This window comes from Anomalospiza imberbis, chromosome 4 (assembly GCF_031753505.1).
Source record: "Anomalospiza imberbis isolate Cuckoo-Finch-1a 21T00152 chromosome 4, ASM3175350v1, whole genome shotgun sequence".
Lineage (NCBI taxonomy): Eukaryota > Metazoa > Chordata > Aves > Passeriformes > Viduidae > Anomalospiza > Anomalospiza imberbis.
Window position 1 is genome coordinate 50,618,220 of NC_089684.1, and position 17,041 is coordinate 50,635,260.

At 47.7% G+C, this 17,041-nt stretch overlaps 1 protein-coding gene across 6 annotated transcripts in view; it reads left to right on the forward strand.

The window, feature by feature from the left end:
- The first annotated feature begins 454 nt into the window (after positions 1-454).
- Positions 455-17,041, forward strand: part of FGFR3 (fibroblast growth factor receptor 3) — a 55,534-nt gene continuing 38,947 nt past the window's right edge. For all 6 annotated transcript variants that reach the window (XM_068188468.1, XM_068188469.1, XM_068188471.1 and 3 more), the window contains exons 1-2: positions 455-606; positions 794-1,025. In XM_068188468.1, coding sequence (XP_068044569.1) covers positions 845-1,025 — 181 coding nt within the window. In that variant the 5' untranslated portion in view covers positions 455-606; positions 794-844. The remainder of the gene's footprint in view (positions 607-793; positions 1,026-17,041) is intronic.

The following is a 17,041-nucleotide window of genomic DNA, read 5'->3' on the forward strand; positions in this document are numbered from 1 at the left end:
TGAAGTCTGGGTGCTCGAACCGGGTGGCTTCACTTCGGGGTACGGAGTGGCAGCCATGCAGGGGAAATGGGTGCATGGGCCATTTGATGCTCAGGTCCCAGGCTGAGCCGAACTGCTGTACGCACAGAGCTGTCCCCAACCCACGGATCCCCCTTCCCGCCGCCTCTCTTCAGAAAACGCGCTGTTCCAGAGCCAGGAGAAGGGGACGCGCGGGTGACCGCCGCGGGATCCACCATGGGAGCACTGCGCCAACTTTAATCTCACGTCTGTGGGAAGCGGGTGCCGCTCCACCCCGCGGGCTTGGCGGGCGCAGCCCCGCGCGGCACCGGCCGCCCCCCCGCGCAGCCCCGGGGCCGGGCGCGGAGCGGCGCGGGGCGGGCGCGGCCCCCCGCGGCGGCGGCGGCGGCGGCGGGGCGGGGCGGGGCGGGGCGGGCGGTCCGGCCCGGCGGGCGGGGACATCGCGGCCGCCCCGCTCCGCGCCCGCTGCGCGCCGAGCAGACGCAGGAGCGCCGCGGCGGCGGGCGGGCGGCAGCGGTGGCTCCTGCGGGCGCTCGCTCCGTCCCTCCCTCGATGCGCGGTGCGCGGCCGGCCGCGGGGCTTGCGCAGGTAGGCGCCCCGCCGCCGCTCGGCGCACGGCTTCGCCCGGCCCCCTGCACTTTTTTACTGCTCTCACCACTTTTTTTTCCGCCTTTTTACTATTATTTTTCCTGTTCCTCCTCCGTGTGGGCACTAGGGGCGGGGGGTTTTCTCGTCCTCGTCCCCGCGCTGAGCGCCTCTCTCCCTCTCCCGGCAGCGCGGCGGCGGAGCGGAGCGGTGAGCGGCGGCAGCATGCGGCGGCCGGGGGATGTCTGAGGCGGGCGGTGCGGCGGCGGCCGCGCTGCCCCGGCGCCGCTCCGGAGGCATGCGGGCGGCCTGGGGCTCCGTCTGGTGCCTGTGCCTGGCGGCGGCCGTCGGCGGGATGCCGGCGGCGCGGCGGGGCGGCGGCAAGGCGGCTGCGGCGGCGAGGAGCGGCGGGCAGCCGGCAGGTAAGGGCTGCGCGGCCGCGCACACATGTGCTCTGCGGGGACGGCTCCGGCCCGGCCGGGTTCGGCGCTACGAGTCCCCGTCCCTGAGCGAGCGAAGCGGGGCGGATGGATGGAGACCGCAGGAGGCGGCTATGGAGCGGGAGTTACGAACGCGAGGCCGGGGCGGTTCCATCTCGCCGTGGCTCGGGGTAGTCTCAGAGGCGCCCAGGAGGGACAGAGTGCTTTTAAGAGGATCCCTGTCTGCCAGGAGCCCTCTCTCAGCCAGGCGGTGCATGGGGCACCCCGTGGGTAACAGCTGGGAAGATGCTTGCGTGCGTGTGTAGCGGCGCATCTTCGGCACACATCGGAAATGCTCTGACTCCGTGTGGTTCGGGTGGGAAAAGTAAGGAAAGGTCATTTATGTCCTCATCTTGGGAGCAAAAGGGGTGTTGCCACAGCTCCGGGTAGGCACAAGCTGGGTTGCAGCTGAATGAGCGGCTGTGCTGAGAAGGGAAGTGCGTTTCGGGGGAGCCGGTGACGATCTCCCCTGGAGTAGCAGCACTGCAGTTGCAAGTGGAAAAAAAGTTAACACGTCGGGCAAAAGCTGGGTTTTGCTTTTTTCCTTCTTCTTTCCAAGTAATATACGGCGGGTTTGAAACATCGTGTCTCTCTGATCCGCCTCAGCTGCTACCTGAGTCCCTGTTTATTTTTCAAAGCTCTTTAATGGAAGGGAGCCCCCTCGCAGCCCCCTGTCCTCCGGTTTGCATGTACCCGGCAGAAAGTTTCCATTGTTCAGGAAAGGGTTTGAAGCCTGTTTGCCAAAAAAGTGACAGGGGGGAATAAATGGACTTCGTGGAGGCTGGGGGTGGGGGGCATTACTTTAATACCCCTTTTGGTTAAAGCTATAAATCACACAGGGGGTTGGGTTTGTTTTCAAGAAAGTCCTAATAAAACACCAGATTCTTAGTGTAACTCGTTTGGCTCATTTTTCACAGCCAAAAGAATTGATTTATGGGGCAACATCGCAGGGACTTGGTCAGAGCAGATGAGGTCGGTGTGCGGAAGGCAGCGAGCAGCCCGTGCTGGCCACCGGGCTGCGTGTGACAGAAGCGAAGTGTCCCCAGTTCTCTCTGGCTTAGCCTGAGGTCCGTGTTGGTCCTGTCACTTCCAGGCACGGCTGATCCCATGGGGGTGAGGAGCAACCTCGGCGGCTGCTTCAGTGGTCCCTGGGCTTCCACCCTCGCATTCAGCCCATAGGTGGGGTCGATGATGTGTTGAAGTGGTGCTAAAACCCCTCCCGTGCTCTAACAGACTTTTGCAAGTTAGAGCTTTGGGACGCTGTTGGAATCATAGCAAGTGGCATACTCGGAGGTCACACAGAGGGAAGCAGCCTTCTAGTGATGTCTGTGAAGTGAGTGATGGTTGGGTTTTCGAGGGCCTCCCGTGGAAATCCTCGGGACAGGCTCTCTTACCTGTCGGTCAGCTTTCTCTAAAGGAAAGATGGCACTGTCACTTCCCGCTCTGCTCCCTGGAATGGGATTCCTCCCTGAACCAGGAGGGTTCCTGTCAACCCTGAACCCTAGCAGTGTCTTCAAGAGTTGCCCCAACCCTGTGAGCTGTTGAAAACTCCTGTGGATGGGGACTGTGAGGGGAGAGACAGCTTTTCAGTGCCAGTGGCTGTCCTACCATCTTCCACGTGCATGGGGAAGCGTGAAGCCAGCGCTGCTTCCCCAGCTCTGTGCCAGAGCCAGCGGCTCTGCGACCGTGAGGGCACCCGCTGCCTGTCCGACCTGGGGGGGAAAAGGTTGTGCAAAAGAAACTGTAAAGAATATAAACCTTCAGAGCCGAGTAAAAACACATTTTACTTTTTCAGTCTTTTTGAATTGAATGGTAAAAAGCAAATTCTTTCTCCTAGTCAAATGGGCCATGGGGTATTGGCTCATTACTGAGGGTTGTTGTTCGCTGGGCTTTGCATTTACAGTCTAAGGCCTTATTTTCCATAAAGGGGCTTGGAAGGATTTTTCCCCAGTGATCTAATTCTCCACACGGGGCTGTGAAGGCTATAACAGCTACTGCTTTGTGCCTATACTCAGCTACATAAAACACACATTGAAGGGAGGCATTCTCGAGGTATGTGTATGTTTGCTAATATGAATACTGGCTATTAGCGGAGGTGGAGGGGGTGCAGGTTTTAACATCTCCGCAGGGAGGTGTTCGGCTGTTGGCAGGAAGGAGGCAGATGGCGGGGCTGTTGCTGAATAGAAGCTAAACTAAAAACACCAGGGGCCTCATCTGGGCTGAGTTTCTCTTCTCTCCCGTTCTCGGGGCTGCTGTAGGAAGAACAATGTCAAATTTCCCCACTCCCTCTTTTTTTTTTTTTTTTATGAATGAAAGTAAGAGAGGCGAGGCAGGATTGAATGTGTATGTCATTCAGGGGCTATGACAGAGATGATTAGGGAGGTCAGTGAACTCCTTTGCAGCCTTGAGCATGCGGTCACTCTATTCAGCAGCCACAGAATAGACATCAATATAAAAAAGCCCGTCCAATTTGCATTAGTATTCAGATAAAGATATTACTTCGTACGATTTGTGAATGTCAAGTAATGCTGGCTGTTTTCTTAAGAGAGCAGCCCAACTGAAACAGCAGCATTTAACTTTTAAGAAATTCTGATAACCATCCTGTCTCCTGTAACTGGCTTGTGTATATGTCTGCACACAGTATATGTGGAAAAAGGCAATTTCTGGGCTCTTTAGGGTTTGTGTTGCACTAGTTAGCTGCTGAGGCTGTCGGAGTGCATTGAAAGAGTTGTATAGAGAGCTGCTAATGTTTGATCAGGTTGGTACGGGAAGGGGAGGGGAGAGCTCTCCCAGTCTGTCAGGAGCAAGAACCGAAGTTTCCTTGTGCAAGGAGTGGAATTGTTACTCAGAGTTAATACTGCACAGGCAGTTTTTTCCAGAAGAACAGAACAAGGACCATTTGGGGATTTTGTTGAAGTTTAATGGGAGAGCATGTACTAATTCCTGTGACTTTTTTTTGTGCGGAAAGCAGTGGTGATGTGCCGGCTGTGGTGTTTCTCATGCAGCTGATGGCAACTGGGCTCTTGCAGCCTTCCAGCGTGAGCTCCGTGAGGGGTCCAAGGTGGAGGGTACGATCTGTATCACTTTGCTTTGAGTGTCTGACTGTTTCAAAGTTCATCCTGAAATTATAGGGGTATTGAAGTGAGTGCCAAATGGCACTGGCTGTTCCTGGAGCTAGCCTTGGGGTTTATGCATTCAAACCCTCTGCAGAGTCTCTCGTATATTGATGGTGCTGCTTATTTTGTGCCCTACACCAGAAACATTTTAGATTCAGTGGACAGCTGTGAGGGATAGTTCTGAGATTAAAACTTGATCCATTTGTTCTCATGAACAGCAGCAGCTAAAGAGCTAGTTAAGTCTTTAATATTGAGGCTAGCCTATTTTGAGTGAACTAGAAACTGAACTCTGTTCCAGTGCAGAGATGGACTCAATATAGTCAATAGCAGCTGTATAACATGATGTTTTCTACTGACACACACTGACAAGTGTCACTCCAATTAAATCTGAGGATTTTTTTCTTTTCATAAAGACTTTATTATGAACTGCTGAGTAGGAAATGTGATGAAAGTAGATCTGAAAATTGTGTAGCAAAGTGTTGATCTGCTAATTAAATCATGCAGTTAAAGTAAGCTGCTCTGACTGGCATGTTAACTTTTACAACTCCCTCCAAAAAAATCCTCAGTGCTGTTTGGGAAGGTGAACCTGTCCTGAAGCCTGATTGAACATGGGTGTTGAAATTAGGTGAACACCAAAGAACTCTTCATTATGGCATTCCCAGTGTATCCAGAGCATTTCCATACAGTGGGACCCAGTGTGCTGGTTGGACAAAGCTGAAATTTTTCATAAAGCTAGAGGAGCATTTCCCCCCCCCCACCTTATTATGAGGCTGAGAAACAAAATTTTCCCTTTTAAAATAGCAGTGAACTTTGATATCCACCTGAATGCTTAGAAAGCTGTCCTTTCTGAAAACTTGCTGTGTACATCTGCTATTCACTTAGGATACCTAAAGGATAGGGAATCAGCCTGGTTTCTGAGCAATTAATACAATTTTCAGTTTATAAAAGCATTGGATCAAGGTGCTTCTGACAGTGATCTCTCGTTGGCATGCAAAGCTGTGACTGAAGGCATTTGCTGCACCATCATTTTAGCTAAGGTTAGGGCATGGCCTGCTGGTGGCTTTTTCTGGCTGGTCATTGAAGTGTGCAGGAGCCTAAGCATGAGCCATTAGGTTTCATGGAGAAGTGGCTGTGTTGTCATCATAGTTTAGCTTTTGGCAATTTTTACTATATATAAGGTAGACCCATCAGGCTTATAACAAATTCAGATATTTATACTGAAAATAGAGTTGAAATTTCCTCCTCAGTTTTCCCCAGCTCAGCAGAACCTGATACACAGATAAAAAATGATTCTGGCTATTTTTCTTATGTTTCCCTGTTTGAATAGATTTCTATCTTGTCCCTCATGGGCTACATGCTCATAACTTTTCTTGTGTCCTGGGAGTTTGTCTGACTCTGCATATCTGTTTCTTCCTTTTTTTTCTGACCCTTAAAAAACACTCCAGCCTTGAAATTGCCTGCTGACTCCAAGCCATTGAATAGAGTGGTTTGATGTGGCTGTTTCAGTGTTTGCCATTTCATCTCTTTTAACAGCGAGTAGTGATAAACTTGATTCTACATGTACCAGACTGTATGCCAGAGAGGATGGTGCCTGGTAAAAGCTTGCCTTACACTGGGGTTTTTTTCAGCACATGGGACTCTGGTTCAGCACAGCCACTCAATGGTATGTGGCAGCAGGCAGCCCAGACTGTAGGAGGAGTAAATCTGAAAGCACCTCTCTGAAAACGCTGGGCTAAAACCATGTCTGAAGATGCATACAAAGCTGAAAGCACCTTTAAAATATCTTGTTACACCCTGAATTTTTTTCCTTGGCCTCCTACATAGCTTATCAGTTTAGCAGTTTCCCCTCTTTGGGCTGTTTATCTGGTGGTCTTGTTAAAAAACCTCCTTTTTCTCTGAAGTAAAGCTGACTCCCCCAATGTCTCCTTTCTCATAGCTCAGAGCTCAGGTTGCCAAGTGCCACAGATGTGATTTAAAGCTCTATATGTGTGAAGAAGGGCTTTTATTCCTGCAGCAAATGCTGTATTCCTGGTGTGCTTACCCCTAAAGTATCTGCTCCTTGGCTTGAATGACCAGGAAGTTTCTGCAGTACCAAAAGCAAACAAGAACTGTGAGATACGGGCTGAGTAAAACCTTTAGCAAACTTAGTAGTTAAAATGTGAAAGGTAATCAGATGTAAACCTGCCCCATTATTCTGATAGGCTATCAGGGCTTTTGCGTTCAGGTGGATAGGAACTAGCCAGGAGATAGATAAACCAATTTTATTTTTTTTGTGCAGTGACACTCATGTTACTCAATGTAGCAAAGCTATTTTTGAAGAATAGCAGCACAGTCAAGTAAGAAAACATTTCTCCAGTAACTGCTTGAGTTTCAGATGTATTATTCTAAAAAAGGGCTGGTATTTATTGCAGAGGTGGAGGGTTGGTCTAGTGTGCTGGCCTTGCTTTCTCAAATCCAGAGAGCAAGGTAAGATAACGAGTTGGTTAAATAAAAAGCTTATACTGAAACTTGGAAGTAGATCTCTTTATCACTCAGAACTGTATGCAAAACAATTGCCATGTGCTTACATGTTTAGCATCTGTGAGATTTTGGGGCTGTGCCATTTCTGCAGGTTGTGAGGGGTTAAAAGAATTAATAACTCAAGTGAGAAGGGTTCCAAGTTTTTAGGTGAGGAAAGGAGGCAGCCCAGGATCGCTCTCTGGGAGCAGGCTCTGCTCCACAGGCTGCTCTGTGTGCCGAAGGCTCTTCCCTGGGAACATCACAGCCCTGGGACCCCGGCACTGCTGTTTGCACCAGTACAAGCAGGGGTGTACTCTGACCTGCTGAACTACCTGCAGATGTCACACTGACACATGGCAGCATGCTGGCTTGGATTTTTCCTCCTTATTTCCTTTTCACCAAAGGAGCCAAGCCATCAGTTAAGTTCCTTAACTTGAGTGTGAGGCTTTTAGGGAAAGACAGTAACAGGCAATGGTAGTGCAGCGTGGCATGCCAGAAACCTCCAGAGGTGGCTTCTCAACTGTTGCTTTTTCACAACTGATGAAAGTGTTTGTGAGTTTATCTTCATTTAAAACTTTTGCCCCGGAAAGTGAAGTGTTTTATAGTTGTGCCTTGATTTCACTGAGCTACCTTGTGCTATTCACAAGGAATCTCACTAAATTACTTGAGCTGATGTAGTTAAATCAGTAAAGCTTTAGAGACCAATGCTGGATAAGGATTGGACTAGTATCCAGAAGTAATGGATTTTAAGCATTTTGGAGTTGACCTGGCTTGAGCTGGGTGTAGGGGAGACAGCAAAATAGCAGGGTATTGCTTAGGGGCCAAACCTGGTGGTGGTGATGTGGTGCCTGGGTGGGTTCTCATTGATGCCAGGAGGGAGGAGTGGTGTAAAGTAACAGGTGAGAAGGAGAGGGCTTCACTGTCAGAGGGCTCCAAGGAGGGTGCTGAGGGTGCTGAGGACGAGAGCATTTCTGATGCTCCTCTCACAAGAGGCAGGTAGCACCTGGCTCTGTGAAAATGGGATTCAGGCACGGTCCTTGTAGCAGGGCCATGTCCCAGGAGCCAGCTGGTCCTCTGTGTTGCTGGTGGTGCCTCTGCAGAGGGCATTTACTTGGAGTTTCACTGTGGTGTGTGGCAGAGGCGGCCTTGGGAAGCCCTGGAGATGTTTCTGTTCTGCAGGGCGACTGGCATCACCCTGAACTGACAGCTCATCATCCCCTCTTGCTCACTCCCTCTGGGGAAGGTAAAATACACCTCTGTGAAGGCTTTTATTCAGAGTAAAAAGGACCTACGGGAGATATCTCTGGATCCAAATGATGAGGCCAGCCTTTCTCAACCTTCTGCTTTCCCTGTCAGAAAATTGAAAAGATCTCAAGAATTAGATTTTTAATTTTATTTTGATGCTTGACAGAGCCTGTAAAGATCCTTCACAGCAAATTTGGCTCCCAGTTTGGAGGGTCATTGCTTTCTTTAGGGGTTTTGCCATTCTCTGCTTCTCGTAGTCCTGTAAAAATAATAATGAGGTCCTGATCTTGTGCCTATTGAATCCTAGGCAAAAAAAGCCCCCATTGATTTCCAAGAGAGCAGGCTGAAGCTCTTCACAGATCGTGGTGGGAGCAGCTATTTAGCATAAGCAGGGATTGTTTGGGAAGTTTTCTAATGACCCAAACATTTTAACAAGCAGAGGAAACTCTGGTGAGTAAAAGGGCTCCCAGTTTGGGGGTGGAGGTCCCTGGAACTGGCTTTCAGTGACCTCCCATTCCTCTCTAACCAGCTGTAACACAGACCTTCACTCCCCATCTTGCTTTCTGTAACTCCAGCTTCGATGGGAGCCCACGGCAGCATCACAGCCCAAGCTCAAGCACCAGAGGCAGCGGCGACAGCCACCACCCAGCTCCCCGTGCCTCTGTGTGAGTCCTCTGTGGAGCTGAGCTGATGTGCTGGCCACTGTCCCCTCCCGCCCCATCCTTGCTGCCATTTTATCCGTGTTGCCAGCATCAGCCCCGTCATGAGCTGCCAGCAGCACAGTGCACCGGGAAAGTGTTAATAACCCTGTGGGGTCTGGGGGTGAGCCTGAGCCCTGGGACCCTGCACCCCACAGGAGCTTTCCTGGCACTTCCTGGGCAGACAGAGCACAAGAAAGAGTTTTCCCACAGGATTGTTCTTTTTCTTTTTTTTTTTTAACCCCACTTTCATGGGCGCAAGACTCAAGTACAAGCAATTCCCTCCCAGCAAAATACTTCAGCAGCTGGTGTGGAGGCTGTAGGGCCTGAACGAACTGATGATTTCATTTTTGTTAAAATTTTTTTTAACTTCTCTGTATAGGTTCCCCCCGGAAAGCATTTTGTTTCTAGCCAGTAGCAGGATCTGTGTAAGATGAGCCAAGATGTGCCTTGGGAGATGGGAGTATCACAGCTAAAAGTGAAGAGGAGAAACCCAGTGCAGTGAGAAGGTTAAGGAGTTCTGAGTGTGCCCTGACAATTAGCATGTTCAAGTGAAGATAAATCCTCAATGAGCCTTTCTTTAATTAAAAGAATGATTGGAATTACTCATAGCATCATCTCTCCTGATCAGTATCATGAGTATCTGTACGAATAAAGCATTTCTGAGGAGGGAGAAAACCAGCAGATTTTAATCTTCCTTTGGTAGCCGATACATCTGCCTTTTGCAAGGGCATATTTCTCCCTGTCTTGGAGTACCCAGGCTTGTTGACAGTAAACAACTGTCACTTGGCAGTTTATGAAAGGAGAATGTTTTAAGAAAACATGTCCAGTTTAAATAGTTATGTTAATAGGCTGGGGATTCATGCAGAACTGAGGGGATCTGGCAAATGGAGGTACATAAATTAGCTGGTATTTACAACCATAGGATCGTGGATTGGTTTGGGTAGGAGGGGACCTCGAATATCACCTTAATCTAACCTCGAGTATTCAGTATGTAAGAAAAGAGCTGAATGCAGCTGGGGGAGAAAAATTAAAAATGCTTTTCATTTTTACAGCCAGTGTGTTATGCATGAATTCACAGCTTTCAGTGAAAGCATATTTTTTTTCCCAAAGAAAATTCCAAAAGCCTCTTTCTTCCAGCATGGGGTGGGTTGGGCCGGGGGGACCCTGGGTGGGACGAGCTGCAGGGCTGGGAACCCAGTGCTCCCACTGAGTGCCCCGAATGCTGCTCCGAGCTCCACAGGCAGCATTTGGGCTTTGCAGCTGCCCTGCCATGTCCTCAGCCTTTGCCTCGCAGGGGTGGTTGCAAGAGGAGGCTGCAAGAAAACTTTGCCTCCTGATTTGTGAATTGATTAATTACAGAAAGGAAGGGGTGGGGTGGGGAGTTGGGGGGAAGTAAGAAATAGCAGATGGTGTCCTCTCTGCATCCCTGCCCAAAGTTGCTACAAATCCATCACCCACCTTCTTTTGAGTTAAACACTGCTGGATGTAGTGAGAGATGAGTGAGCGCAAAGCGTTCGTCCCAGCTCAGCCCAAAGTCATCAGTGTCAAAATATAATGAGTGGGGGCCTGGTGTCAGGCACTTGAAATATGTAATCAAGCATAAAAACTATGTTTCAGGCTTTCCAAGGCTCCTGGTTCACCCAGCTTGGGAAGAAGGATGTCAGTGGCTAATGGGGCCTACTAGCATTAGCCTTGAAGATACTGGGTAAAACCACTCTCCTGCACTCCAGCTGCCATCCTGGGATATAATATAATAAATAAATATAATAAATGGTGTTTAAATACAGAGTACTGTGTTACAAATATCCCAGGCTGAAAGAAAATACCTCAGAGAGGGACATCTTGACAGCAGCACCTTCTCCTGTTCTTGTTGCAGTTAGGGCAAGAGAGCTGCAGGAGCAAATGGGAACCACCAGAGTTTTGACAAAAGGGTCACACTCAATTTTCTTTTGCCCAGTGGTTCAGTTAATATTGCCATTATTTGAACTAGGAGGCAAAGGAAATCCAAACACAAAGCCTTCCACTGCAGAAATGCTTTGCGATCTGCCCAGTCAAAAAGGAAAGTAACTCCTGGAGAGTGTTAATGGAGTTGTGCTGGGGCTCCAGCCTGTGAATTATTTAGTGAAGGAATGAGATTTCTGCCTCATTTTTAAGTGCAGGCATGCTGGCATCTTGAATTTGAGGAGGCAGTGGGCTTCTGCATGGTGAAAGTCTTCATGAAGAGGGGGGGGAAGCACAGAGATAGCAGAGGGGACAGCAGGGGTTCTCCTTTACCCTGTCCTCCTCAGTGCAGTGACAAAAAGGGGCAGGTATTGTACCCACCCCTGTGGTCTCAGTGGCGAGTCTTTGCCTGGGCCTGGGTCTGGTGGCCCCATGCAATGCAAATCCTTCCTGGGAGGAGTCATCTGTGTGCGCTGAACAAGATTGTCTCGTGGGTGGAATGTGTTAGTCCTGGCAGAAAAGGGCCTGAAACCTCCTCAGGTGCTTTCAAAATGCATGTAAATGTTTGAAGTAGAGGTTTTCTCCCTCTCTGTCCCCTCCTCCCAGTGCATAGCAGATGAAGTGCAGACAAGAGGTGCAGTCTTTGCAGGAATAACTTAACCCAGTGTTTGAGCCCAGCTGTTTTGGGCATGAGATGGAGCAGTTGGAGGGGTGACATAGGATGTTTCAGGGCAGGTAGGAAGAAAAGATGATTCTGGATTAGCCACCCACCCGTGGAAAGGGAGTGGAGGGGGCAGAATGCTGTGTGCAGCTCTTGCTCAATTTATGGGTTATGTATCAAGGGAGGTTGTCCAACTTTGTGTCTCCATGAGTAGTGCATGGTGGTGGTTCACCCCACCCAAGGGAGACTGGCAGGAGCTTTGGTGCCTGACTTTCAGACAAATCCTGCCCTTTAGTGGCTGCTGGATTCAGTTTTTATCATCTGTATCTTCTACCTGGCAGAGAGAAGTGGCTGTTTTCTTCTTCCCTTGGCTTGCCTGCTGCACTGACCATCTTTGGCATCACAACAGCATCCATCTAATCCTTAGGGGCTCGTTTGCACAGAGAAGAATTTATAAGTGTTTCTGATAGGGAAAGGAAAGGAAAAGCTGGGGAAATGAGAGTCAGGACAGGGAATATATCCTAAAGTGCCTGTGGAAGGTCCCTGGTTCATGCAGGTAGGACCAGCCATGTCTTCTTGTAGGAAGGTGGAAGTAGCCCTCTGAAGAGGGTCTGCACTTCCTTACAGCAGCACTAAAATATCTCTGCATAGAGGTATCTACCCTGCTTCTGGAAGTTCTGGATCCTAATGTAGTGCAGGTTGTAGATGATTATTTTGGGAGCCCTAAAACTGCTTGAAGGCAGTGGGAACCAAGACACGCATGACTTCCTTGAACTCTCTCTTAATTTGTGAAGTGGAGTCCAAAGCCTGCTGTAATAGATAAGGTTACAGGAGACCATTAAAAGGTCCCTCCTGGTGAACCTGATGCCCTGGTGCTGCTGCTGGAAATGATAAACCTCTGCATTCAGGTTGGATGGTATGCCATGCCCCGCGTGTATGCGCGTATGCATGGAAGCTGGTAAGTCCTGCTAATTTAGGGATTGTTTTCCAAGTCTGTTTTCTATAACCTGTAGACTTAATACAAATAAAGAACTGACTAAGTTTCCTGTGAGAAGCGCAGAACAAACGCTAAGTGTGGGATTTGAATGCAGAAAGGTGAAAACACAAATGTATACAGAAACAGCAAGTCAAACAAGCTGAAAAAATATTGTAAGGTTGATTTAACAGAGCAGTGAACTCAAAGCTGTCTAATCCCTTTAGCAGCCTTCTTTAAAGAGGAGAAATAAAATAATTTTTGACATTACTTTTCTTTGCCATCTCTCACAACTCTTTCTAATAATGCTGAAGGATAAGACTTGAGTTTAGCACAAGGACAAAGTGTTGTGGCTTTAGTTAGAGGTGTTTTCTAAATAACAAAATCTTAGTTTGTCATTCGTGACATTAAAGTGGATCAGACTTCCTGAAAGGAGATTACTGTTCAATTTCTCCAACTGGGGTACCTGGCACCTAAATCTCGCTTGAGACTCTGAAATAACAAGCTTGGTTTTGAAAGATGCTGAGCCAGGTCAGGCTCTGCATTTAAATCATTTAAGCACTCTCAAAATCTGGCTATTCATTTTGATGCATAGATATGGATTTCTGGGCTTAATCACTGACCTTTGCATTTCAAATGTTTGACCTTTGTTTTCTTTACTAAGTATGCAGACAGAGCGGCCCCCAAATTATTATTATTTTTCCCTTTTACACAGCTGAAAATGGCCAGCAGAGAAGACTTGAAGTTCTGCATCTTATTACTGAGAAATAGGGATCTTTGAAAATAGCATTTTATGTTACTCAAGGGAAACTTGCAAAAAGGGGAATATTTTCTTATTTTCATTCACGTGAACATGATCCTTCATATATCTGAAACCCACAATCAGTTGGAAAAAAACCCACCCAAACTACCCTAAACCTTTGCCCTCTCTTAATCCCTGTACAAGAGGGTTTTTTTTAAGATGTCCTTTTCTCCCCCCTGAAATAAAGGCAATTGATAGGCTTATAAACAAATACCAAACATTAAGTCCTAATCTCCATATAGAGGAGCCTGACCCTTTTTATGGAGAGAGAGAGTAGAGGGAGGAAACGGGGCCAGGAGTTTCAGGTTTAATGCTTATTAAAGTTTTAGTGGGTGGGAAAATGCAATCAATAAATTTTGTTTAATGCCTCAAAACTGGTGTTAGTTTTCACTAGCTACACCGGAGAGTAGTTTTCATTTTGAAACTAGGACACTTGTAGTTGGAATGACAATTAATGTGGAGTGAATATGGTCCCAGTTGGAAGCCGATTTTTTGAATAGCAGGAGAACTCCCCCCACCTCCCTGCCTTGGCTCCAAAGTGGGGTAGCTTCCGTTTTTAATTAGCAAACCCGGTAAAATTTAGCTCATTGTGTCTTTCTGATCCTTTGGCCCAGTGGATAGCTTGGATTTCTCCATCTTGCTGTCTTGAGGCAAGACAGCAAGATGTTCTTTTTATTTTTTTTTCTTCAGTTTTGGTGCGGGAAGGAAGGGGGGGCTTCAGGATACTTAGGATTAAAGTCATTGTTTGGGGGTATTTGCAGCCAGCTGCCTGCATTAAATGAAGATTAGAGGAGTGCACATTAAAAGTGCAAGGGAAATACAGAGGACCTGGGATTTGGGAGCTGCATAGCTGTGAACCGAAGGGGAAAGGTTGGGGCTTTATGGCAAATTTTTTCTGATGCCATGTGATCTTAAAGCCCACTTCAGAAAGCATCAGAAGTAGCTTCCAGGGCAAAACTGGCTTGGGAATTGGAAAGGGAGCAGGAGCATTTGCATCCCTTAAAAAGTTCCTCTGAGGTAAACCTAAACTTTTGAGCCTGGGGAACTTACATATTTCTTAAAAATTCATCTGCAAGAGCACTCGAGAGGTGGTGATAGAACTGACCAAGTAGCTGAAAGCCCACCCTGGAGGTCAAAACTCCAGCAGTAATGAATTTTTGAAGGATTTTTGGGAAGGAAATGAGGGTATAGAGAAAGAGCCCAGGAAAAAAAATAACCAGAAGAATCATTCAGCAACATTATAAGAAAGTTTAAAAAAATTTCCAAAGATACAGCTGCTCTCCTTTCCTTATGCTCTGTGGAGCAGTCATTTGTGTAAGCAGTGTCTTGGTAGCAAACTCTGCTAATTGCTTGGGGTGTGTCACCTAGAAAACCCCTCCAGGTAACCTGGCCCAGCAAAGCAGGAGGGATGCTGTGGTGCACTGATGTTGAAGAGCACAGGTTTGATCAGGGCCTCCACAGTTTGGCAGGACCAAGTTCTGCTCCAGTGGTGTCTGGGGCAGGCTTTGCCCAATCTGTTGGGATGCTGGGAAGCCTCATTCTGTGCCTCAGTTTACGTAGTTGCTGCCGCTGGCTTTGAAAGGGCTCGTGGTAGTTGCTTGCTTGCTGCAGTGATGCGGGTTTTTTGGACTTCCTCAGGCATGTAGCACAGAAATGTAAAAGCATCAGCTGCTTTGTGGTGGGATCTGCCTGTCAGCATCAAGCTGGGATGCCCCTGCTGTGCTGAGCAAAAGCTGAGGCCAGGCTGACCACTGCTCTTCAGCAGCAAGAGGCAGGACACCAAAAGGATGACAACACAGTCTCAGGTGCTCCCCCAAGGATCAGCCCAGTGAGTTCCCATCACTCCGCCTTGAGGAGCGAGCGGTGTGGGCTGGCCACGTTTGGCCACCATGGTTGGTGAGGTGGTCTGTGTGACCTGTGGGCCAGCAGCTGCCAGGGTGTGCTCATTGTGCTGGGCTGGGGCTGATGTCACCCCCACTGTGAGCATGGGCTGCTGAGAATTGATGCCGCTCATTGCTGCCCTCCTCGAGGCAAGCACAGAGACTTTGGCACCTGGGCGAGCAGGAGCCACCTCTGTTGTCACAGCCTGGGGACCTCAGCACACCCATGCTGCCTCCCATCTCCTGCTCCCTGTCTTTGGGGACCATTGATGAAGTGGAGACATCTCATATCAGTTCTTTTATTTCTGTAGAAAAAGCTCAATGCAGAACTCTGAGCTAACTAGATATGTACGAGCGGTGTTTGCTTCCCTGTTTTCAGAGGGGAACCAAGTGTTTGGTTGTACAATCTGGCCAGGTTTTAAGGAAAACTCCCCATCACTGCTTGATCTTTTAAGCCAGCAATCCCCAGCTGATGGCTTGGGACCAGTTCTGGGCTCTCAAAAGCAGCCAAAGCTTTGTGCCTCTTAGAGGGGTTTACATTCCCATCTTTTTAGGTGTAGCCAGGAGACCCCTTTGATTTGTTCTCTGGTGGATTTTTTTTTTTTTGTCCTCCTCAGGGCTTCCAAGTGTCAGAGGGAAATCCTCCTGGCCAAAGTGTTTTTGTAACTGTTTTAGCTTTGTGACAATTTATTTCTTTAAACTCTCTGTGCCTGAACTGGGTGATCTATGAAAACAGTCCATTAAAAGGAGGATACTGTAGAGTCCTGATGAATCCTGTTTTCTACTTGGCCGATGGAACAGAAAGCTAATTGCCAGTAGTAAATCCATTCAAAGGAGAGCTGGAGGGAGGGAGAAAAGCTAATATTCCTCCTTGAATGCCATTTAATCTCTGAAACCTTTCATGCAGATGTAAATTAGGATTTGCACAACAGAGTCAACAGTTGCTCCGTAGATAAGGCAGATTTGCAACATCTGCTTTTTCCATTTTGGAAGCTCTTCCAAAGTCGGGGATAGCCAAGCTAAACAGTAGAGATTTTTTAAATTCCTTTCCATAATCTCTTGTTTATAAAGAAAGCTGCATATGACAGAACTAAACCTGGTTATTGTTCTGCTAATTCTCTAGGAAAAAGATTTGCTCTTCTCCTAAAACAGATCTAAGAAAACCCCCATGGGGTTTTTACACAGTGCAGTTACTTGTTAATATCTTTGAAAGAAATGGCTGGTAACAATTGCATAGGCCACTGCAGTGCAAATACAGTATAAATAGTATACTTTGCAGCAGCATTATTGTTGTTGTTGTTGTTATTATTATTATTATTATTATTATTATTATTATTGCTGTTTTAAGCTTTTCCAGGAGAACTACTTCCTCCCAAGCAAACACTTGCAATATAGGAAAGATAAAGTGGTACCTTTGAGTGATCTGGTCCAGGGGGTGTCCTTGCCCATGGCAGGGATGTTGTAATGAGATAATATTTAAGATCTCTTCCAACACAAACCATTCTGTGGTTCTATGATTCTGTGAAATAATCGAGGCAAATCCTTTTCAGATATGATTATCTAAAGACATATTTTTATATCACAGTTTAAACTTTTACAGATGCAGTTATGTTATTTTTGCAATGTTTTATTTCTGGGTGTGAGCCCCACTGAGCAGGGGAGATAACCCAGCAAAACACCACTTTTTCAGGGGAGGTGATACTGCTTCAGCAAAGCATCCTGTGCTGCTGTGATTGCCAGAGTAAGCCCCTTCTTCCGAGGATGGCTGCAGCCTGACATTGGGAAGTGTGGTGCAAGAGGGGTCTTGAACCCACAAGGGGAGAGGAGCTGGGGAAGAGAAAAAACAGAAGGTTTTACATAATACTTTTTATTTTATAAATAAAATATAATAGAAAATCTGTACACAAAAATACTTTATATAATATCATGTGTGTATTTGATATATTTGCTGTGCCAGGCTGGTGAGGTGCCTTTTGGGGTGACAGGGCCGTAGCCAGACAGGGATGTTCCACCTCTGGCACCATCATGGCTGTGCAGAGAGGAGGGGGAGCTGTGTCCTGCATAAAGCACTGCCAAATATACATATATTAAAAAAATACCCCACCAGCTCCCTGCAGAGCAGTGAGGGTTTGCAGGGACTG